Genomic DNA, 21,536 nt, shown 5'->3' with positions numbered 1-21,536 from the left:
TAATACATGGCCAGCCAAGTCACAGGTTGCTTTCTGCAGTTTCTTACTAAAATCCCTTAAAAACCATAAGCTTCATTCACTTCGCAATATTTATGGCCTCACTTTAACATCAAACAGTAGACTGTACTGAGGAGATGAGTGCTCTGCCCAGCTCTGCCCCTTAGTACTGGGGCGGAGAGGGTGGGTAGGCTAGATAGTTTTCAAACTTTTTTTTTTTTTTAAAATTTTTTTTCAACGTTTTTTATTTATTTTTGGGACAGAGAGAGACAGAGCATGAACGGGGGAGGGGCAGAGAGAGAGGGAGACACAGAATCGGAAACAGGCTCCAGGCTCCGAGCCATCAGCCCAGAGCCTGACGCGGGGCTCGAACTCACGGACTGCGAGATCGTGACCTGGCTGAAGTCGGACGCTTAACCGACTGCGCCACCCAGGCGCCCCGATAGTTTTCAAACTTTTATAATTTTTTTGGCTATAGAACCCTTCAAACGTATTCTGATAAAGAAGCTCTCGAGGGGTGCCTGGGTGGCTCAGTTAAGTGTCCAACTCTTGATTTTGGCTCTGGTCAAGATCTCAAGGTTGTGAGATTGAGCCCCATGTTGGGCTTGATGCCGGGAGTGGAACCTGCTTGGGATTTTCTCCCTGCTCCTCCCCTTCCTGCTCTCCTGCTTGTGCGCGTGCCCTCTCTCTCTCAAAAAAAAAAAAACAAAAACAAAAAAAGCTCTCCATATAAAACACAAAAGCAGGAGTTGGCTGGTACATTTATTCTTTCAACAAGGATTTATTGTTTTCTTCATGACAGGCACTGAGGATACAGTAGTCGTTTTTGGTGGAAGAGGAATGAGTGAGTGTTGACAAAAATGTATTTCCCTCACTGATCCCTCCCCAAGAAGAAATAACAAATAGTGCACAAATTGTAAACTCCTTTAGTGGTTCAGTTCATAATTCTAGTTGTGATTGTTAGCCCTCTGACTTGGGCCCTGGTTTTTGGCCCCAGACTTAGTCCTAGGCTGGAAGGCTGACTCAGGTACAGCTAGGACATTTTCTAGTTCACATAATCATTGGATTCAAATGATTCATTATCCCTCTGGAAGGCAGCACCAGCAGAGAAGCTACAAATACACTTAAAAAATGAGAAGTTTTACCTCAACTACACACTGCACGGCCAAGAAAAATTAGCAGGAGTTGAGCACAAAATATAGACCAAATACCTCTGGGAGAAGGCCTGAAGCAGCTCCCAATGAAAGTTGCAACAAAGTGACAGGAATCTGGTTCTTCCACTTGGAGATTGGTCACATCAGAACATGAGTCCAAGGCCCACCTCCTTAAGAGGAGATGTTCTGCTACTGGTCTCGCTTCCTTTACTTCCAGGCTTTCGACAGGATGTGACTGGTACACACTCCAGAACAGCAAAGGAGTTACAGTTTGAAGCCAGAATGAATGGCCACAATGCCTGACGTGAGACTTTCGTAAGTCACTTTCTCAAAACCCGCATCCTCTATCATCTCTTTGAACTCCTCCTAAAACACAAAGAAAGATACAGCAAGGATCACCTGGATTTAAACTCCAGGCCCTTTGTTGTAAAATTATGGTTTTGTACCTGAGGTGGGAACTGTCGGATACTCTCTACAAGGTATTGGTAGGACTTCCAATCTCCTGCGATGACTTCTCCCAGGACAGGAATGACCTGGAAGCTATACAGATCATAAAGCCTAAAGAAAAGGATGAAAGATTAAGATTGGAACATGACCCCTGATAAGCAAGAAGTTTTAGGCCTGGAGTCATAAATCCAAATGCCTTGTAGGGTCAGTACCTGAAATAAGCGATGCGGGCCAGGTGCAAGACCAATAGGGAGTAACAAGGTACAATTAGGAAGTAGCATAAAAGTGGAGAAGGCGTGGGGCGCCTGCGTGGCTCAGTTGGTCGAGTGTCTGACTTCGGCTCAGGTCATGATCTCGCAGGTTCATGGGTTCGAGCCTCTGCATTGGGCTCTCTGCTATCAGCGTGGAGCCCACTTTGGATCCTCTGTCCCCATCTCTCTCTGCCCTTTCCCCACTTGTGCTCTGTCTCTCTCAAAATAAGTAAATCTAAAAAAAAGTGGAGAAGGGTCAAGCACTACTCAGCTCTGACTACTGCCATGTGGGAATAAGTGCTTTCTCAGTGTTGCCATACATCTGATTTCTCAATTGAAGCTGGAAATTTTCATGTAAAACTTCCTGATTTTTAAATATGAACATCTAAGTCAATTTCTTAAAAACTGATGAGTCAAAATACATCTGTGGGCCAACTTGAGCCTTTGAAATTCTTCTGGCTTAGGTGTTGTCGTTAGAACTGGCTGACCTGAGGTGGCACTGTGTCCCCTAGAGACTCTGAACTATGAGGTTCATGCTTCTAGCTTACTGGCTATTTTCTGTCCATTTGGATATGGGAAGCCCTTGGCTAGACAATGAGAATAAAGCCCTGTTAACAGTGCCAACCTGGAAATGAGGGGATTGTTCACTTGGCTAAACTCCAGACAGAGAAACCGTCCTCCTGGCTTCAGGACTCGATGGGCTTCCTGGAGTGCCTGAGCAAGACAAGGAACAAGAGAACATACTCCTCAGCAGAACTCACTCAATTCCATGAGGCCAAGACAGCTCGAGCTTCGGTGGGCATTATAAAAGTTAGCATTTCCCATAGCTCCCTTGTGCATTCTTAGCTGGAAAGCTGTAGTAGCAGAGATAACCCTACACTATTCTAAATTTTATAGGCACGAAAAGAAGGTTACTTGGAGCATTCAGACTGGTATAACCACATGGTGGCCAATTTCACAATTATTATTTATTAAAAGCTTATTTCAGGATTTTTTTTCTTTATTTTTTAATGTTTGTTTATTTTTGAGAGAGACAGAGTATGAGCAGGGGAGGGGCAGAAAGAGAGGGAGACACAGAATCCAAAGCAGGCTCTAGCCTCTGAGCTGTCAGCACACAGCCCGACATGGGGCTTGAACTCACGGACCTTGAGATTATGACCTCAGCCAAAGTCAGATGCTGAACTGACTGAGCCACCCAGGCGCCCCTTTTTTCTTTATTTTTAAAAGTAAACTCTTGGGCACCTGGGTGGTTCGGGTGGTTCAGTTGGTCCAGTGTCCTACTTCAGCTCAGGTCATGATCTCATGGTTCATGGGTTTAAGTCTTGAATCGGGCTTGGTGCTGTCAGCACAGAGCCTGCTTTGGATCCTCTGTATCTCCCCACCCCTCCTCTGCTGCGCTCTCTGTCTCAAAAATAAACATTAAAAAAAAAAAAGTAAACTCTGCCCAACGTGGGGTTCAGACTTACAACCCCGAGATCAAGGGTTACATGCTCTACCAACAGAGCCAGCCAGGCATCCCTACAATTACTTATTTAAATCACAGTGCATATCCTTTTTGATCTAGCAATTTTACTTCAAGGAACCTATCTTACAGAAATGCATCTATTGGGATATGCATAAAATAAATGTTTATTTTTAAGAGAGAGAGAGAGAGAAAGAGAGAGAATGTGTGTATGTGAGCAGGGGAGGAGGAGAGGGTGAGAGAGGGGGTCAGAGGATCCGAAGTGGGCTCTGTGCTGATATCAGCTAGCCCAATGCGGGGCTTGAACTCCTGAACCACGAGATCATGACCACGAGTTGAAGTAGGACACTCAACTGACTGAACCACCCAGGTGCCCCTCCAAGATACATATTTAATGGAAAAAAAGCAATGAGCAAAATGTTTCACATGCTAATATTTGTATAGAAAAAGAAAAAACCAATAAAGACATTGACACAAGAAATTGGTGATTGTCTGGAGGGAGAGGATGCACTGAATGGTTGGGACACATGGATAGGAGGCATACTTTCACTGATACACCTTTTTGTACTTTGAACCTATTCAAAAACCTTTTTTTAAATTAAAATAATAAACTGGCTACATACACAAGCAGGTCATAAAAACCAAGCTGAAGTGCATCATAAAGATGTCCCACCAAGGTGGCTGAGTGGCTCAGTCGGTTAAGAGTCCAACTTCAGCTCAGGTCATGATCTTACGGTTCGGGAGTTCAAGCCCCATGTCAGGCTCTGTGCTGACAGGTGAGAGCCTGTGTCTTCCTCTCTCTCTGCCCTTCCCCCACCCACACTGTCTCTCTCTCTCTCAAAAATAAATAAAAATTAAAAAAAAAAAAAAAAAAAGGTCCCACCGAAAGCAGAGAAACCAGATAACTAGAGCCCCCATTATAGAACCAAAACATGGCACCTTGCCTATTACCTTCAAATGCTTTGGGATAGAATGTTGAAGTAGAAATAAAGAAGAACTGCATCAGGTGGTGCCTGGCTGGCTCAGTCAGTGGAGCATGGGACTCTTGATCTCAGGGTTTTGAGTTTGAGCCCCAAGTTGGGTGCAGAAATTACTTAAAAATAGGGGCGCCTGGGTGGCTCAGTCAGTTAAGCATCTGACCTCGGCTCAGGTGATGATCTCATGGTTTGTGGGTTTGAGCCCAGCATCAGGCTCTGCGCTGGCAGTATGGAGGCTACTTGGGGTTCTCTTCTTCCTCTCTGCCCCTCCCCAACTCATGCTGTCTCTCCCTCTCTCAAAATAAATAAACAAACAAATTACTTAAAAATAAAATCTTAAAAAGAAGAACAAAAAGCTGTGTCAGATTACAAGCTGAATGTTCCCTTCTCCCTATAGAGGAACCCATTACTCTAGCTACCTTCTGCCAAAATAGTGTTTGCCTTTTTCTGTGTTGGCCTTGGAAATGCCACTGATCTGCAAACTCAGAGTCAGACAACTTCACAAATGAGAGGAAACAGACGGAATGCCAGAGCAAGACAGACAGCTCAAAGATGTGAATACCAACCCAAGCAACAAAGGCTCCTATGAGGATCTGCTCTGTGGTCTTGGTCTTTTTCAATTTTGTGAGTAGGAAAATTGGCAACTTCAAGGATTGAAGCCCCTAAGCCTGACATGGTCATTCCACTCAAGAGCCGGTTTGAGTGAAGAATCTCTCCCTCCTTCCTCCTTTTCCGTGGGGCCATTCCAGGAGATCTAATATCGTGAGAGTCACTCAAGCTGAGGATGCAGCCATTCATACCTGATCAATGTGTGTGACATTCCGGATCCCAAAGGCAATAGTGTAAACATCAAACTTGTCATCATCAAAGGGCAGTTCTTCAGCATCTCCCAATACCCAAGCAAGTCCTGAAAGAGAAAATCATTTCTGGTCTCAGTCTGGGTAGCCGTCTCTTCTGCACCCAGTGAATTGTCAAACCTGAGGAGGGCATCATGGGAACCCCCCAATTTGTGTAGTCAGCCAGGCAGAATCATGGGCAGCCTGGACACCCCCTAGATGGCTGACTTCTCAAGTGGGGGGAGTCTTATAGTACGGAGCCTCTAAATCTGTGGAATCTGAGACTAACTCTGGATTAGTCTCAGAATTGAACTGAATCATTGGACACCTACCTAGTTGGTGTGGGAGAAATGGAGAACAGTTTGGTGCTGGGCAAATACCATACATGTGGTATCAGCAACCATCACATGCCTGCCTTCATCACTGGGTTCCTGGCCACTGTCTTCAAGGTGTCCTGTCCCCCTGAGGATTTGATTTCTTGAAGTCAGCAGGAAGTTCTTTCCCCAAGGGTCTCAGAGTAAAACCTGATGAATACTTAGTTATGCCCACCCTCAAGCAACCTTTACCCAACTAAGTGTTTTGTGTAAAGCACCGTGGTTAAGATCCCGGGTCCTGGGGTTAGACTGCCCAGGTTCTAACTCCAGCTTCACCATTTATTAGCTATATAATCTTGAATAAACTACTTTGACTTGGTTTCCTCATCTGTAAAGTGGAGTTAATAAGAGTATCAGAGGAAATGAAACATTAAAAAAAAATGTTTTTCAAGGGCACCTGGGTGGCTTAGTCGGTTAAGTGTCTGACTTTGGCTCAAGCCATGATCTCATAGTTCATGGGTTCGGGCCCCAGGTTGGGCTCCGTGCTGACAGCTCAGAGCCTGAAGCCTGCTTCGTGGATTCTGTCTCCCTCTCTCTCTGCCCCTCCCCCACTCACATTCTGTCTCTCTCTTGAAAATAAATAAAATGTTAAAAATAATTTTAAAAAATAAAAAAATAAGAGTATCAGAGTGTCATTAGAAGTATTCTAAGTACACAATTTAGCCTAGTTATATTGGTTCTATTGGAGAATTAAAGGGTCAAGACCCAAGTCTGGTCACAAATTCAGAAAACACCCAAGGGAACCCTATAACGGTGGCTATGTCCTCTAAGGATACTGATTCGGCTTTAGTATTACCCAACTTGCAGTGAATTAGACATAAAATGCAATATAGAAGGAAAGCTCTGTAGAGGACAGTAAATGAAAATAACCTCCCTGGAAAGCAAACTAGCAATAGTTAAATAAATAAATAAAATAAAATAAAAATAAAATAAAAATAAGCATACCCTTTGACCCAGCTATTTGATTTTTAGGAGGAGGACATTGATGACATCATCATCATCATCATCATTGCAACTGCTCCGACCCCTTGGTGGCAGGGTCTGTATTATCACTTTAAATACATTATCTTATCACATTCTCATACCAACTCCATGGGATAGCTCTTATTATCATCCTCATGTTTTAGATGAGCAAAGCTGAGTATCAGAAAGGTTAAAGCAGCTTACCCAAGGTCATATGGAGGGACTGGAACTCAGGTTGTTTTATCCCAGAGCCTGTGTTTTTCTTTCTTTTTTTTTTTTTTTTAATTTTTTTTTTTTCCAACGTTTTTTATTTTATTTTCGGGACAGAGAGAGACAGAGCATGAATGGGGGAGGGGCAGAGAGAGAGGGAGACACAGAATCGGAAACAGGCTCCAGGCTCCGAGCCATCAGCCCAGAGCCTGATGCGGGGCTCGAACTCACGGACCGCGAGATCGTGACCTGGCTGAAGTCGGACGCTTAACCGACTGCGCCACCCAGGCGCCCCGAGCCTGTGTTTTTCAATAGCTATGGTATATTACCTCCTTCTATAAGGTGGTTTTTATTCTCTTTATTTAAAAATTTTTTTTAAGTTTATTTATTTTTGAGAGAGACAGAGACACAGTGTGAGTGAATGAGAGGGTGAGAGAGAGGGAGACACAGAATCCAAAGCAGGCTCCAGGCTCTAAGCTGTTAGCACAGTGCTCGATGCAGGGCTTGAACTTATGAACCGCGAGATCATGACCTGAGCTGAAGTCGGCCGCTTAACTGACTGAGCCACCCAGGCGTCCCTATTCTCTCCATTTTATAGATAAAGTAATTGAAATGTAAAGAGTTTAAACAATTGTCCAAGGTTATATAGAAGGTAAAAAAATTAACAAAGGCATGCAAAAATTTACAAATATGGATGTTACAATGCTGTGCAATGTGCAAAAACACTATAAAAAAATGAAAGATCAGTTGGTTATTGGTTATGTAAATTGGTTATGTGAAATCTTCATGATTCACATCCATACAGGAGAATATAATAATGATTTTAAGGAATTTTTAATGACATAGAAAAATCTCATGATACAATGCTGAATTAGGGCAGGATACTAAATTTGTATATACAGGAAGGCTTTAATTTCATAAAAAGGAAATGAAAATGATTTGGAATTATAGGTAACATTTACTTTCTTCTTAATACTTTTCCAAAATCCAAAAGTTCTCCCAAATATACCACTTTTATAACGTATGAAATAATTTGTTTCATTACAACCTATGAAATAAATGTAAGCTCTGTGGGCTTACATTTGGGGAAGAAGTGCTCCACATAAAATACAAATAAACAGCGCTACACATAAATATGCCTTTCACATTAACTTTTACTATTACAAAATAATTTCTAGGATCCTCCTTAGCTTCAACTCTTTTTGCATGAGAGTTTTTACAAAGACATCATTATCGGAGACTGACAAAGCCAGGAGGAAAGATAAAAAACTGTCCTATGCAGCACTTGGTAATTCCTATGCCAGTGGATTTGTCTTGGCAGTTGGGAGAGGCTGAAGGGCAAGCTATGGTATGGAAGAGGTGAATCCAGAAATGGAACACTGCCTATCATTTCTTTCGTTGTTCTCCATTCTTTACGGCTAAGCACCAGAGGGAAGGGAAACACGTTTTTCAGTAGGAGTAAGGAAACATAGTGCCTTTGTCTAAAAACACTAGGGACTGTCTGCTTTCTGATCAGCGTTGATGGTTAACAAAAGAGCCCTTCATCTTGTAGGCCAAGTGGGTTGTTCGTCTAGGCAGCTTGTTCTGGGGGTGGGAGGAGGAGGAGGAGGAGGAAGAATTGAACTAAAATAACCATAGACACTCCTGGTGGGGGAAGGGGAGGCCAGGAACGCTGATGTTGACCTGAGGGACTTTATTTTCTTTGTCCTATCCCACTGTCTCACACAGTGGCTGCCTGCAGTGCTTGGCGAGCTGGGAAGAGGGCAGTGCAGCAGCTGTGAAAAGTGAGCTAAACGGTGGTGTGGCTGCCGGATCCTTACTTCTACTTGGAAAAAACTGGGGGAAAGTATTTTAAAATATGAAAACAAACAGAAAGCGAAATGTGAAGTCTAGGTCTTTAAGCCAGGGCACAAACTGTCCATTTTCAGGTTGCGGTGGGTTCCCAGAGATGTGCAGTCACCCTCCTGTCTGCTGCTGAGAGTACTGTTTACAGGTGTTTCTTTAACTCTATCAGCTGGGGCCTCTGAAAAACAGATGCTGATAAAATAATTTAAAAAAAAAAAAAAAAAAGCAAGAAACATGCTGAGATGATGGAGGAGTGCAAATGTTTTGTTTGTTTGTTTGTTTTGGAGGGGGAGTGCAGGGGAGAACACCCAGGGAAGATAAAAGGAAGAGGAAGCAAGACTGAGCAGAGAAAGCCTACAGATCAGTGCAGATCTGATAAAGCCTTAGCCAAGCCAATAGGGAGCTCTGGAGCCCTGCCAGAAAAGAGCCCAACTTGGAAGCTGAGGCAGAGCCTAAAAGTTGTAAGAGCTGGAGGCTGTCAGCTGCTTGCACTCCTTGTGTCTGAAGGACATGTTTCTGCTTTAGGGGCAAAGCACCTTCTCAGCTACCACATCTGTCAACCCCTTTGAGTACTGATGGGATATGATATGGCTCAAAAACAGGACACTGGGGTCAGCAGGGAGTTGCCGGGAATTGAAAGCAAAACTATCTCAGGGCCTAAGGGCTAACTAAGATCAGAAGATTCAGCTCCAAATTGGGATCTGCCTATTTAAAAGTTGTGTGACTTGAGTAGGACACTTCAACTTTTTGGGCTTTGGTTATCCGCTCAGTCACATGGGGCTGATAATCTAACTCCCTGGGTTGCTGAAATAATGTACATAACAGCATACAAACTGGATTCATGCAAATTATCGTTGATTCCTGCCTATCTGTACGTTTTTGGAAGCTGAAAAATAAAGCTCTTCAACATTTTATACATCTCATTTCATAAACATACAAAAATGGGGCGCCTGGTTGACTCAGTTGGTTAAGTGTCTGACTTCAGCTCAGGTCATAATCTCCTGGTTTGTGGGTTCCAGCCCTGCGTTGGGCTCTGTGCTGACAGCTCAGAGCCTGGAGCTTACTTTGGTTTCTGTGTCTCCCTCTCTGTCTGCCCCTCCTCTGCTCGTGCTCTGTCTCTTTCTGTCTCTCAAAAAGAAATGTTTTTTTTTAATTTTTTTTTTAATGTTTATTTATTTTTGAGACAGAGAGAGACAGAGTATGAACGGGGGAGGGGCAGAGAGAGAGGGAGACACAGAATCGGAAGCAGGCTCCAGGCTCTAAGCCATCAGCCCAGAGCCCGACGCGGGGCTCGAACTCACGGACTGCGAGATCGTGACCTGAGCTGAAGTCAGACGCTTAACCGACTGAGCCACCCAGGTGCCCCTCAAAAATAAATGTTAAAAAAAACCCAAAAAACCAAAAAGGACACAAACATTTCTGCAGTGTCTACTTTCTGTAGGACTGACTTACCAGCTTTGTATCCCCGAGCATGGGCTTTCTGCTTTCCAATCTTTAGCATCTCCTTGTTGATGTCACAGACCACAACCCGGGAACCGCCCAAGGGGTCCTCTTCATTTTGGTATTTTTTGGCAATTTCTTCCCAGGATAAATTTTGCTGGGCCCGTAACTGCCTCTTCTGCTTTCCCTTATGCTGTGCCTGAACATAATTAAGGAACCGGAATGCAATGTCACCTGTGGAAAGCCAACAGGAGGAAAGATGCAAACACAAATACAAACAAAACCCCAGCATTTCCAAAACCCAAACAGAGATACAAAGGGACAAGATTTGAGGAGTGTACAAAAATTGAAATTTCTCTTCATTTATATAGTAACTACTAACATCAATTTTTAAAAACTTCATATATATATATATATATATATATATATACATTTAAAGCTTACTTATTTAATTTTAAGAGAGAGAAAAAGCAAGCACAAACAGGGGAGGGGGGAGAGAGAGGATCCCAAGCAGGCTCTGTGCTGCCAGCGCAGAGCCTGACATGGGGCTTGAACCCACAAACTGTGAGAACTTGACCTGAACTGGAACCAAGAGTTAGCTGGATGCTTAACCAACTGAGCCACCCAGGTGTCCCTTCCAATATATTTTTTAAGATTTCATTTTATTTTTTAATGTTTATTTTATTTATTTTGAGAGAGAGAGCACACACATACGCAGGAGTGGCAGAGGGGCAGAGAGAGAGAGAGAGAGAGAGAGAGAGACCCAAGCAGGTTCCGTGCTGTCAGCGCAAAGCTTGACATGTCCATCCCATGAACCGTGAGATCATGACCTGGGCTGAAATCAAGAGTCAGACACTTGGGACACGTGGGTGGCTCAGTTGTTGAACATCCAACTCTTGATTTTGGCTTAGGTCATGATCCCAGGGTCGTGGGATTGAGTCCCGAGTCGGGTTCTGCGCTGAATGTGGAGGCTGCTTAGGATTCTCTCTCTCTCTCTCTCTCTCTCTCTCTCTCTCTCTCTCTCTCTCTCTCTCTGTCTCCCCCCCCGCCCCTCCCCTGCTTGTGCTCTCTCACTCTCTCTCTCTCTAAAATAAAAAATTGAGAAAAAAAGAGTTGCATGTTCTATCAACTGAACCAGCCAGGTTCCCTGTTAACTTCTAATATTCTTAAAAACCTTTTAGGGCGCCTGGGTGGCTCAGTTGGTTGAGCATCCAACTCTTGATTTTAGCTCAGGTCTTGATCTCAGCATCGTGAGTTCAAGCCCCCCACTGGGTTCCACGCTGGGCATCGAGCCTACTTAAAGAAAAACAAAAAACAAAAAACAAAACTTAAAAAAAAATAGCATAAGTAATGCATGGATACGTTCTCACTACAAAAGACTCATCTAAATATTTAGAAGAAAACATAAAAGTTCCATTCTTTCTCCATACCCTCTCCAGACACAACCAGTGTCAAGTGCTTAGTGTGAAGCCCTTCTAGTCTCTAATAATTGTTAGGAAAGCAACATAAGGGTATAGTTACCAGCAATGGTTCCCTGCCCTACCACTTCCCATGCCCAGTTCAGCTCCCTAGAGACCATCTTTCTCAACTCTTTCAGCTGTTCCTTCTGTTGGTTCCAGCCCTTTACTTACCGTGCTTATAATGCTACCTCGCCCCTCTTCTCTGGTTGCCTCCATCTTCCCAATATATTTGTATCACATTTCATAGTTCCTCACAGATCCCTTTGTAAACTAGAGTAATAGACTAATTAATATTTTATTTCTATTTCATCAGCTACAGATGGTACCTCTTGAACCCCTTCAGCCCTCTATTGTGTGAAGTTTAATGCCGTCATGACTGATAACATACATTGTTCTATCGCTATAATTATGTCTCCTCTGCTTTGTTGGTTAGAGTCTAAAAGCTGAAAATCAAAAGTGTTTATGTTATCGTGACCAGGTAAATACTGTTTGGGCCAAAACAGTGCTTTCTAGGATCGCATTTCCTTTGTTATAAAGTTGTCTTTGTTATCCTTACACTATTTGCAAGAAATATATCTTCTTAAGTTTTTCCAGTCTCTGCAACAAATTAGGCATTCTCTGGTCACTTTTCTATATATTTAAGTACTTTTATACGTACTCCTATAAAACAACTTAAAACCTACACAGGGATATTCTACACATAGTTACACAACTTGTTTTCTTTCTCTTCCCACTGAATATGTCCTTGAGAACTTTCCACCAGTATTTATAGCATCCATTTAAATAGCTACATAATATTTCGTAGAAGGGATGTATCTTAATTTAAAACAATTTCTTTACTGAGGCAGAAATAGGTTACTTCCAATTTTTCACTACTACTAAAAATGATGTAGTGAGCATATTTGTAGCTATATATTTTTAAAATGTCTTTTTTAATATATGGGATTACCTTCTAATTACATTTTCTAAATGGGCAGTTGCCAGTATGCAGTAATGTTACGGGTTAAGCCACAGATGTAAGCAGCTCTGACTGAACCCTTTCTATATCTGTATCTTTGTGCAAGTTATTTTTTTCTTTTTTTTAGACTACACATGGAGAATTGGAATTGTAGGATCCTAGACTATAAAGATTCTAGATTTTTAAAAAAGTTTTATTTATTTTTGAGAAAGAGAGCACACAGGAGCAGGGAACAGGGGGAGAGGGAGAGAAAGAATCCCAAGCAGGCTCCGCACTATCAGCGTGGAGCCTGATGAAGAGCTGGATCTCATAAGGCTTGAGATCATGACCTGAGCTGAAACCACAAGTCAGATGCTTAACCAACTGAGCCACCCAGGAGCCCCTAAAGATTCTAAATTTTAATAGATTCTGTTAAATTGTCTTCCACTGAACAAGGTGTCTTACTGCTTTCTGAGCTTCCATTGAGGAGAGGACCAGACATAAACATGTTTCACACATGGAGACTGTTCTGTAATTTGTTATTCCATATTATTCAATTGGTATAGATTATGACATTATTACATTGTATGACACATTATTCTAATGTAATTTAACATGTAAATTAACCATTTGATAACATCCCAAGATGCATTTTAGAAACCTGTGACATTTTCTCCCCAAATGCCTAGTGTGCACCAAGTAACAAAGAACCACATATAAACAATTGAGCTTTTGGGGCATTCACTTTCAAACGTCCCCTGTCTGTAAAGAGAGTTTTCCTACAATTCTTTCTAATCTTATATTCTAATAAACTTTTGCCTGCTGCTCAAAAAAAACCACAATTGAGCTTTTGATTTCTGATGTGATAGTGGATTGAGCAGAAAAGGTTGTCTAGAGAGCTTATGGAATATTGTAAAGGGCATCCCCCCCAAAGAAAAAGGGAAAGTGGATTAAAGGTTAAACAGAAAATAAAATGGTCGGGTGCCTGGGTGGCTCAGTCAGTTAAGCATCCGACTTTGGCTGAGGTTGTGAGTTCGAGCCGCACATCGGGCTCTGTGCTGACAGCTCACAGCTTGGAGCCTGCAGTCTGCTTCAGATTCTGTGTCTCCCTATCTCTATGCCACTTGCCCTGCTCGTGCTCTCTCCCTCTCAAAAATAAATAAAAAAAGAAAAGAAAATGGTCAAGTAGAGGGTGAGATGTTGCTGGAGTAAAAAGTAATCTATTTACTTTGTAACCTGTGCATTTTAGAAAAAGGATAGGCATAAAGTTGATATTTTGTGCTTTTGAGTGATATTTAGTTAAACGTTTCTTAGAAGTATATTGATTTTGGGGGTGCCTAAGTGGCTCAGTGGGCTAAGCATCCAACTCTTGATCTAGACTCAATTTATGATCTCACAGTTTCATGAATTTGAGCCCCACATCAGGCTCTGTGCTGACAGTGGTGTGGATTCTCTCTCTCCTCTCTCTGTGCCCCTCCCCCACTCTCTCTCCTATCTCTGCCCCTCCCCCATGCACACTGTCTCTCTCTCTCTCTCTCTCTCAAAATAAATAAACATTAAAAAAATTTAAAGAAAGAAGTATATTGATTTTCAATTACCATCTTCAGCCTAATGGTAGTTAGGCTAGCTCATTCCAACAAGAAACACTAACTTCCGTAAAATAATGCTCAGGATACTCAAGGATTCTCAACTGGACATTACCTGTGCCTCCAGCAACATCGAGCAGCTGGGTCCCAGGAAACGGGCGCATCTTCCAGAGCAGCAAATCCTTCCAAATACGGTGGATACCAAGGCTCATCATATCATTCATCACATCATACTTCTTGGCCACACTTTCAAACACATGATAGACTGACATAGGAGAAATACAACACAATTAATTGTGCTATTAACAAGATTAACTTGGGGAAGTCCTAAATGAAAGAGGATGAAGCTTTTCTCCCCTGAAGTTGCCTGTCTTTGTTGAAATTAAGCTATAATGCTTGATGCCCAAATCTACCACCCCCCCCTTTTTTTAATGTTTATTTATTTTTGAGAGAGTGCAGCGGGTGCAGAAAGAGGGAGACAGAAAATCCGAAGTGGGCTCTGTGCTGACAGCAGCAAGCCCAATGTGGGGCTCGTACTCACAAACCGCAAGATCATCGAATCTTGAGCCGAATTCAGACGCTCAACAAACTGAGCCACCCAGGTGCCCCCCTCAATCTACCCCTTAACCTCTTTTTAAAAAGGCTTAAATTGGGGCGCCTGGGTGGCGCAGTCGGTTAAGCGTCCGACTTCAGCCAGGTCACGATCTCGCGGTCCGTGAGTTCGAGCCCCGTGTCAGGCTCTGGGCTGATGGCTCAGAGCCTGGAGCCTGGAGCCTGTTTCCGATTCTGTGTCTGCCTCTCTCTCTGCCCCTCCCCCGTTCATGCTCTGCCTCTCTCTGTCCCAAAAATAAATAAAAAACGTTGAAAAAAAAATTTAAAAAGGCTTAAATTATTCTAGGTAGGAAACCAACCTCTTTTCTGCTGTCTTAGTTACCTTTATCTAGGACCAATGCCTCAATAATGCCACACACCTACTTGGTACTAAATAGGTTTCCAGTTCTTAGAGGATGGGGGGGGGGGGGTATGGAATTTTTCTAATGGTTATTATAGTAGAAAAACAACAAAACCATTGGAAAGACATGGCTAATAGACGGGAAGGTCTCAGTTCATCTCTGCTGGGATCACAGAGAAAAACAACAGGTACAATTTAGGGCCAAGCCACAGTGCAGAGGGCCCTCCTAAATTTTCTCCTCATTAATCTAATAGGATCAAGGGTGAATGTGGAATCTGAGCTAACTGGAAAAGGAATTTACTATCCAAAACACTTTAAGGCACAGGCTACATTTAACTGCTTTACACCTGTTTCTCTGCCCATAAGATGAAAAACTCAGTGTCAGCTCCCTATCACCCTGCCATAAGGCTAAATTAGGTAATGAAGGAGAGACGCTTTGAGTTTCAGATGAAATGTGCGGCATAGATCCAAACCATCACTGTCCTCTGCTGAATCAGCACACTACAGAGCTCCTCCTTTAACTCCATCTTGAGTGCCTTTCTCAACCCCAGGATCTCCAAGCTTGCTTTTTTCTTTTGAACATCTTTTGGGGTATTGAGGGACACTAAGGCTCAACCCCCTGAGTATAAGCAATTTTTGCTTTGCATGGTTCTGATATACATGAATTTCAGTTATGGTGGCTTAGTTAAATAACATCAGTCCCCCAGCAACATCATTCAGTTCCAATGGTATATAAACTGTTAGTAATTGCATACAGTGCAAACTCTGCTGGTAGTTCTTCAGTTCATAAATCAATCTGTAAATAACAGACATATCACGATCAGTAACCAATCATGTCACTTCTTTAAGTTTGTGGTTGCTAGGTCACTGCACATCAGTCATTCAGTTCACACACAGACAGCAAAGCATGTAGTTGTGTTACCACCTTATCTCTCAGTTGTAAATACATGCGGCATTTTACAAAACTAGGTAATTCAAAGAGGAAATTGGCCGGGGCGCCTGCATGGCTCAGTCAGTTAAGCGTCTGACTTCATCTCAGGTCTAATCTCACTGTTGTTGAGTCTGAGCCCCATGTTGGGCTCTGTGCTGACAGCTGGGAGCCTGGAGCCTGCTTCAGGTTCTGCGTCTCCCTCTCTCTCTGCCCCACCCCCGCTCATGCTCTGTCTCTCTCTGTCTCTCAAAAATGAATAAATGTTAAAAAAATATTAAAAAAAAAAAAGAGGAAATTGGCCAACGAAAATGAAAGCACCGCAAAGAAGTGAAAAGTGGTAATACTGGAAGTGAAATGTCCATGGGATTATAGGAGAAACAGCTGACAACGTTGATACTCAAGAGACTCTACGCAGCTGGAAAAACTTTGTGAAGATGAACTTATGGACATAAATGAGGATGTGGTTGTGACAAAAGGTTGAAGATGTCCCAGAGGAAATGATGCCAGTGAAAAAATCTCACACTAAAGGAATTCCTGGAGATATTTCATGACCCTTGAAAGTGAAAAGATAAAATGTTACAAGCTGATTGAAACTTAGAAAGGAGTATGGCAATTTGCCAAGGCATAGAGAAGATGCTTGCTCCCTATTGTAAATACATGACCAGAAGGTAGCAAACACTGTTCAAACTACTCTTCATTCATTTTTTTATGAAGGAATAAAACAGCTTAATGTTTCTAATTTTATTAGAATTTTAACTCAATTGAAAGATTTTAAATTTGAAAATCCTAACTAATAAAGATTTTTTTATGTGTTACATCTTTATAATATTTTTAAATGTTTATTTATTTTTGAGAGAGAGAGTGTGAGCAGGGGAGGGGCAGAGAGCAAGGGAGACACAGAATGCAAAGCAGGCTCCAGGTTCTGAGCTGTCCGCACAGAGCCCGACATGACGCTCAAGTTCACAAACCGTGAGATCATGACCTGAGCCAAAGTCGGATGCTCAACCCACTGAGCCACCCAGGCGCCCCTACATTAAATAAGTTAAAATTAAACCTAATCTGGGGGCATTTGGCTGGCTCAGTCAGTAGAGCATCTGACTCTTTATCTCAGGGTTGTGTGTTCAAGCCCCAGGTTGGGTGTGTAGCCCACTTAAAAAAAAAAAAAAGAATAAAAACAAATTAAACCTAATTTTAAATTATAGTGTGCTGAGTAAATATTGACTTTACTATTTGTTTCATTGGCCCTATACATTTATAATTAACAGTGAGGAAGTTTTTGATGTTCAATAATTAAAAAAAATTTTTTTTTACACATATTTATTTTTGAGAAACAGAGTGAGACAAAGCGTGAGTGGGAGAGGGGCAGAGAGAGAGAAGGAGACACAGAATCTGAAGCAGGCTCCAGGCTCTGAGCAAGCGGTCAGCACAGAGCCTGATGCGGGGCACGAACTCACGAACTGTGAGATCATGACCTGAGCTAAAGTCAGACGCTCAACAGACTGAGCCACCCAGGTGCCCCAACAATTTTTTTTTTTTAAGTAAGCTCTATGCCCTCGTGACCCTGAGGTCAAGAGTCACATGCTCCACCAACTGAGCCAGCCAGGTGACCCTGATGTTCAATAATTTTTAGAGGTCATGGAACAGTTGCAATTTTTCTCATTGATAATTAAGATCATTGTACATGATTTCAGCGTGCATGGTCATTTTTATAGTCCTGCAATAGTGTGCAAGAGGAAGATTGCCTGCACTTCAATGTTGGCTCCCAAGGTGGGAGATCTAGATTTAGCTCAGTGGGTAATTTCTTCCTTGCTTGTCATTGTGTGAGATGTTGTTTATATGTTGTAAAGTACAATACAGAGGTTAGGCATTATCATTTTGGAAGCAACCCACCTGAATTCAAGTCCCCAATTTTGCCACTTATTAGCAGAACCTTGGGCAAGTGACTTAACATCTCTGTTTCATGAATGAGCCACTGTACTAGCTTTCTGGGGATTCACAGTTCTATGAAATAAATGTTAATTTAAAATAAATATTCAAAGAGTTACTACAGTAAAGCTATGTATTTAGTAAGGCGGAGGTGAGAGGTAAGACAACGAAGTGGTCTTTAGAAGGATGGGTCATTCCATTGTGAATTCTTTCTCTTTATTTCCTGGGTGACCATAGGCCAAGTGAAGGAAACTCTCAGAGCCTCACCATACCCGTCTGTAAAATGGGCACAATACCTTCCCCATTATAAGTGGTACAGATGGGAGTTTTAAAATAGTTCTTTTCCTTTCCCATGCCTATAGCACAATGGACACAAAGAAAGTGCTCAAAAATACCTAACCTTTATCTAGCAGTTATGAAGTGCCAGGCGTTGTTCAAAATACTTTAACTTATGAAGTAATCTAATCCTTATTATAACTCTAAGAGAAAGGTTACTATTATTCCTACATATAAAACTTGGAAGCTGAGGCCCAGAGAAGTTAGTTTCCTTCTTCCTTTCTAGAAAAAATGGTCCATCCCTTTAGCAAGAGGTGAAAAACATGAGCTGTGTGGTCACACCAAACTGAGTTGGAATGCTGGTTCCACCATGTAAAATTGGGCAAATTGTTGTTTGATCTTTAAGTCTCAGTTTCCTCATGTGTAACTTGGGCATGACAATACCCACTGTGGGGAGGTTGAAATGAGAAGTGGAAATAATATCTGCATGGTGCCTGGCACATCACAAACATCCAACTGATGGGATTTAGTGAGAATTATTGTGTTCAATAAGAGGAGGCATCTAAGCTCTGAGGAGTCAGGCTGAGGTGACTCCTTGAAGGTCAGGACTGCACAGGCCACGGCATACGGGTCAACAGGACGTAAAACCAACTCCTAGCTGAGCAGAAGAAACTAGATCGCAGATAGATCCCTCCATCCGCCCTCTCGCCCCTTTCACCTTTGCCCCCCTTCTCTTCCTCCGACACAGTCTCAAATCCGAAGTGTGTTTCCGTTGCCTGCTTCTCTTGGGATAATTGCCGCGCACCCAGCGGACCCCCAGGCCAGGAGCTACGAAGCCCGGGGAACTCGCAGCACCGCATCAGCCGCGACCACCTACGACCGCAATAGCTCCAGAGAGCGCAGCTCCTGGGGGCCGCCATCTTGGCAGTAGGGTGACAGCAGCCGGACCGTACGTCATGTTGCATCACTAGAGGGTCGACGGCGGCCGGTAGGAGACAGTAGTGATCGAACGCGCCCTGAAACCCTTTACTAGAGAGCTATGCATGATCTCTGGGATCCAGAGGCTATTCTTTGAGCACCCGAAATCCTTTTTCTTTCTTCCCACGTTGAATATAGAATTTACCAGAAATGAAGGGACCTTAGGAAGAGCCCCCAGTCGCGTCTCAGCGGCCATGTCTCTGAATCTTGTCAACCAGTAGTGTGAATGCTAACTCACAAGATATACAGTAACTCTGGTTTTCTGATGCAGAAGGAGGAAATTGAGATACGGTGTGGTTTCCAAGTAGCTTACAAGGTCAATTCTCTAAAACTTTGATGTGCCTAAGAATCACCTGGTTTGATGTTTAAAATGCAGATTCCTGGGCCCCCAATACCAGAGATTTTGAATCCGTAAATCTGGGATGGGTATTGGGAATCTTTATTGAACAAGCTTCTCTGATGATTCTGATGCAAAGAATTCGCAGACCTTTCTTGAGAAACATATGCTAGACGACTCTGAAAAATAAACATATGAAAGGCTGTTCTTTGGTCATTCCATTTTTTGAACTTAAGAAGTTCATAAATGGGAAGGAAAGCTCTGGTGACTGTTTAGCGAGGCAGACACAATCACCACTCACCCTCCCTCTTCTGCTGTCACAAAGCTACACTTTTAGCACCAACTGGCAGAGCATGGATGTTTACTTCAACCCCAGATTTTCCTGTTCTATTTTTATGGAAAGGGTAATGTAGACCATCTTGCTCAAAAGAGGATGGAGGTGGTGAGTTTTGCTTGGATTTCTATATGTTTCTGCTTTGATTCTCTTTTTAAATGTATGTTTCCTGTAAATATTTCACAAGGAGAAAGCGCCAAGGACCCTAAGAAACTATTTTGAAAATGAAAAATCTCTTCCTGGTTTAATGTGTAGCCTGACAGATGGACACCCACTGCTTTCTTTTGGAAGAACTGCACGGGCTTTTCCTCTTTCCCTCTCTTTTATTTTTAAGAGTGATAGAAGGAATGATTCATCCATGTAATCAGAGTTCTCACATTGTTGTTAAAGGAAATAAATATTCATCAAGGAACCGTAGTATATCTTCCTTATCTAGTCATATATAAGGATGGAGCTCAGGATTTGGGACTGTTCCTTCTAGACATCAAAGTAAGTTTTCAGACCAACATTATGTACCTGTTCTCTCATTTCAATATGATTTGTGGGGAAAAAACTGCAAACAGTGAAGCAAGACAAGCATTTTAAGGAAATTTAAAAATATGAGATCAGTACCTAATTTTCTTAATTTCAGTTAAAACTTAATTTCAAGAAATTGATTGATTTATATATACAGTACTTACTAATGTTTTGTATCACATGTGATGATAAATAAGGAGCCAAAAAGGATCCAATTAGGGGAATTCCAGAATTTTGTCTATTTATTTGTTCATATATGACTGCTGAAATTCCACTCATCCTTCCATACTCAGCTCAAGTGACACCTCTCTGGGAAGCCTTCTTCTACCTGCCCTCACCTCTTTGTACTTCTCTCCTTGGAGCCTTTGCTACAGTCAGCATTTTGTATTAACTTTACTATAGCTCTTTTCTTTTTTAAAGGAATTAGAGGGGTTTTTTTTTCTTCAGTTTATTTATTTAGAGAGAGAGCATGCGCATGTGTGCATGTGCAATTTGGGGAGGGGCAGAGAGAGGGAGAGAGAGAATCCCAGGCAGGCACTGTTAGCCTGATGATGCGGAGCTCACAAACCATGAGATCATGACCTAAGCCAAAGTCAGACGCTTAACCCACTGAGCCACCCAGGTGCCCCTATTATAGCTCTTACTACCATTTTCCATTGTAGTTTGCTGGCTGGCTTGCTTGCTTGCTTTCTGTGAATGATATGTTTTTCAGTTAGTTTTGTTTACAAGTGAAACTCGGGGAATTCAAAATTAACATCCTTGCCAGTGAGCTTGTTATAGACAGGAAAAGTTTCACCTTTGTGTTCCACATTGTTCTGCTATGCTTTATCCAAATGAACCTTTATGAGCTGGCTGCCATCCAGTTTCATGTGGACTCTCTTGTGCACAATTTTACTTGGGAAGACTAAGCTCTCCAGGATTGCATCGTGCACAGCTGCCAGAGTGTGGAACGCTTGCTTATTTTTTGTACAGCTTTTTTTGAGTTGGCTCAGGCAACTCTGGGCAATAAAGATATCGTACTTCCCACTGAACTTTTTCTTCAGTGTACTTACTAGCTGGACTTGGATTTTCTGGAAAGATTTAAGTTGAGGAATGCAAACAAAGATTATAATAGCTTTCTGACCACCACTAACTTAAGTTTTCTTGGCTGTTGTTACATCTGGCTCCCTTAGCTGGGCCTTGAACACGTGTTCATCTGCAGCTCAAATAGAGCCTCGAAGGTGCTGGACTCATCCATAGCCATTCGGCTTCATGATATTTGGGTGCGAACTGAACATGGCCTTGCCCTTGATGAGCACTGGCCTAGCCACTGTAGTTTCTTATTTGCTTAATTCACTTAGGAAACTG

The 21,536-nt window shown here is 42.4% G+C and overlaps 1 protein-coding gene and 1 pseudogene across 1 annotated transcript; both read right to left on the bottom strand.

The window, feature by feature from the left end:
* Window positions 1–746: 746 nt before the first annotated feature.
* Window positions 747–18,975, bottom strand: COQ5 (coenzyme Q5, methyltransferase). The gene is made up of 7 exons (XM_058691095.1): window positions 18,743–18,975; window positions 14,055–14,204; window positions 9,969–10,190; window positions 5,089–5,195; window positions 2,475–2,563; window positions 1,598–1,709; window positions 747–1,517 (listed from the first exon to the last, which is right to left on the bottom strand). The coding sequence occupies exons 1-7, from the start codon at window positions 18,942–18,944 to the stop codon at window positions 1,416–1,418; spliced, it is 984 nt and encodes a 327-aa protein (XP_058547078.1). The 5' UTR covers window positions 18,945–18,975; the 3' UTR covers window positions 747–1,415.
* Window positions 18,976–20,911: 1,936 nt separating this feature from the next.
* LOC131489222 (small ribosomal subunit protein eS7-like) lies at window positions 20,912–21,466 on the bottom strand (annotated as a pseudogene).
* Window positions 21,467–21,536: the final 70 nt, after the last annotated feature.

Source organism: Neofelis nebulosa, chromosome 11 (genome assembly GCF_028018385.1).
Source record: "Neofelis nebulosa isolate mNeoNeb1 chromosome 11, mNeoNeb1.pri, whole genome shotgun sequence".
Lineage (NCBI taxonomy): Eukaryota > Metazoa > Chordata > Mammalia > Carnivora > Felidae > Neofelis > Neofelis nebulosa.
The sequence above is the reverse complement of the archived record's forward strand: the minus strand, read 5'-3'. Positions and strand labels throughout refer to the sequence as shown.

Bases quoted from the DNA above. Each gene is read 5' to 3' on its own strand.
- COQ5 (XM_058691095.1), bottom strand. From the start codon at position 18,944: ATGGCGGCCCCCAGGAGCTGCGCTCTCTGGAGCTATTGCGGTCGTAGG. The intron at 14,205-18,742 runs GTGAAAGGGGCG...CTCCTATGTCAG, and splicing joins GGAAGAGAAGGGGGGCAAAG to TCTATCATGTGTTTGAAAGT. The intron at 5,196-9,968 runs GTAAGTCAGTCC...TTTCTCTTTCAG, and splicing joins TGCTCGGGGATACAAAGCTG to GACTTGCTTGGGTATTGGGA.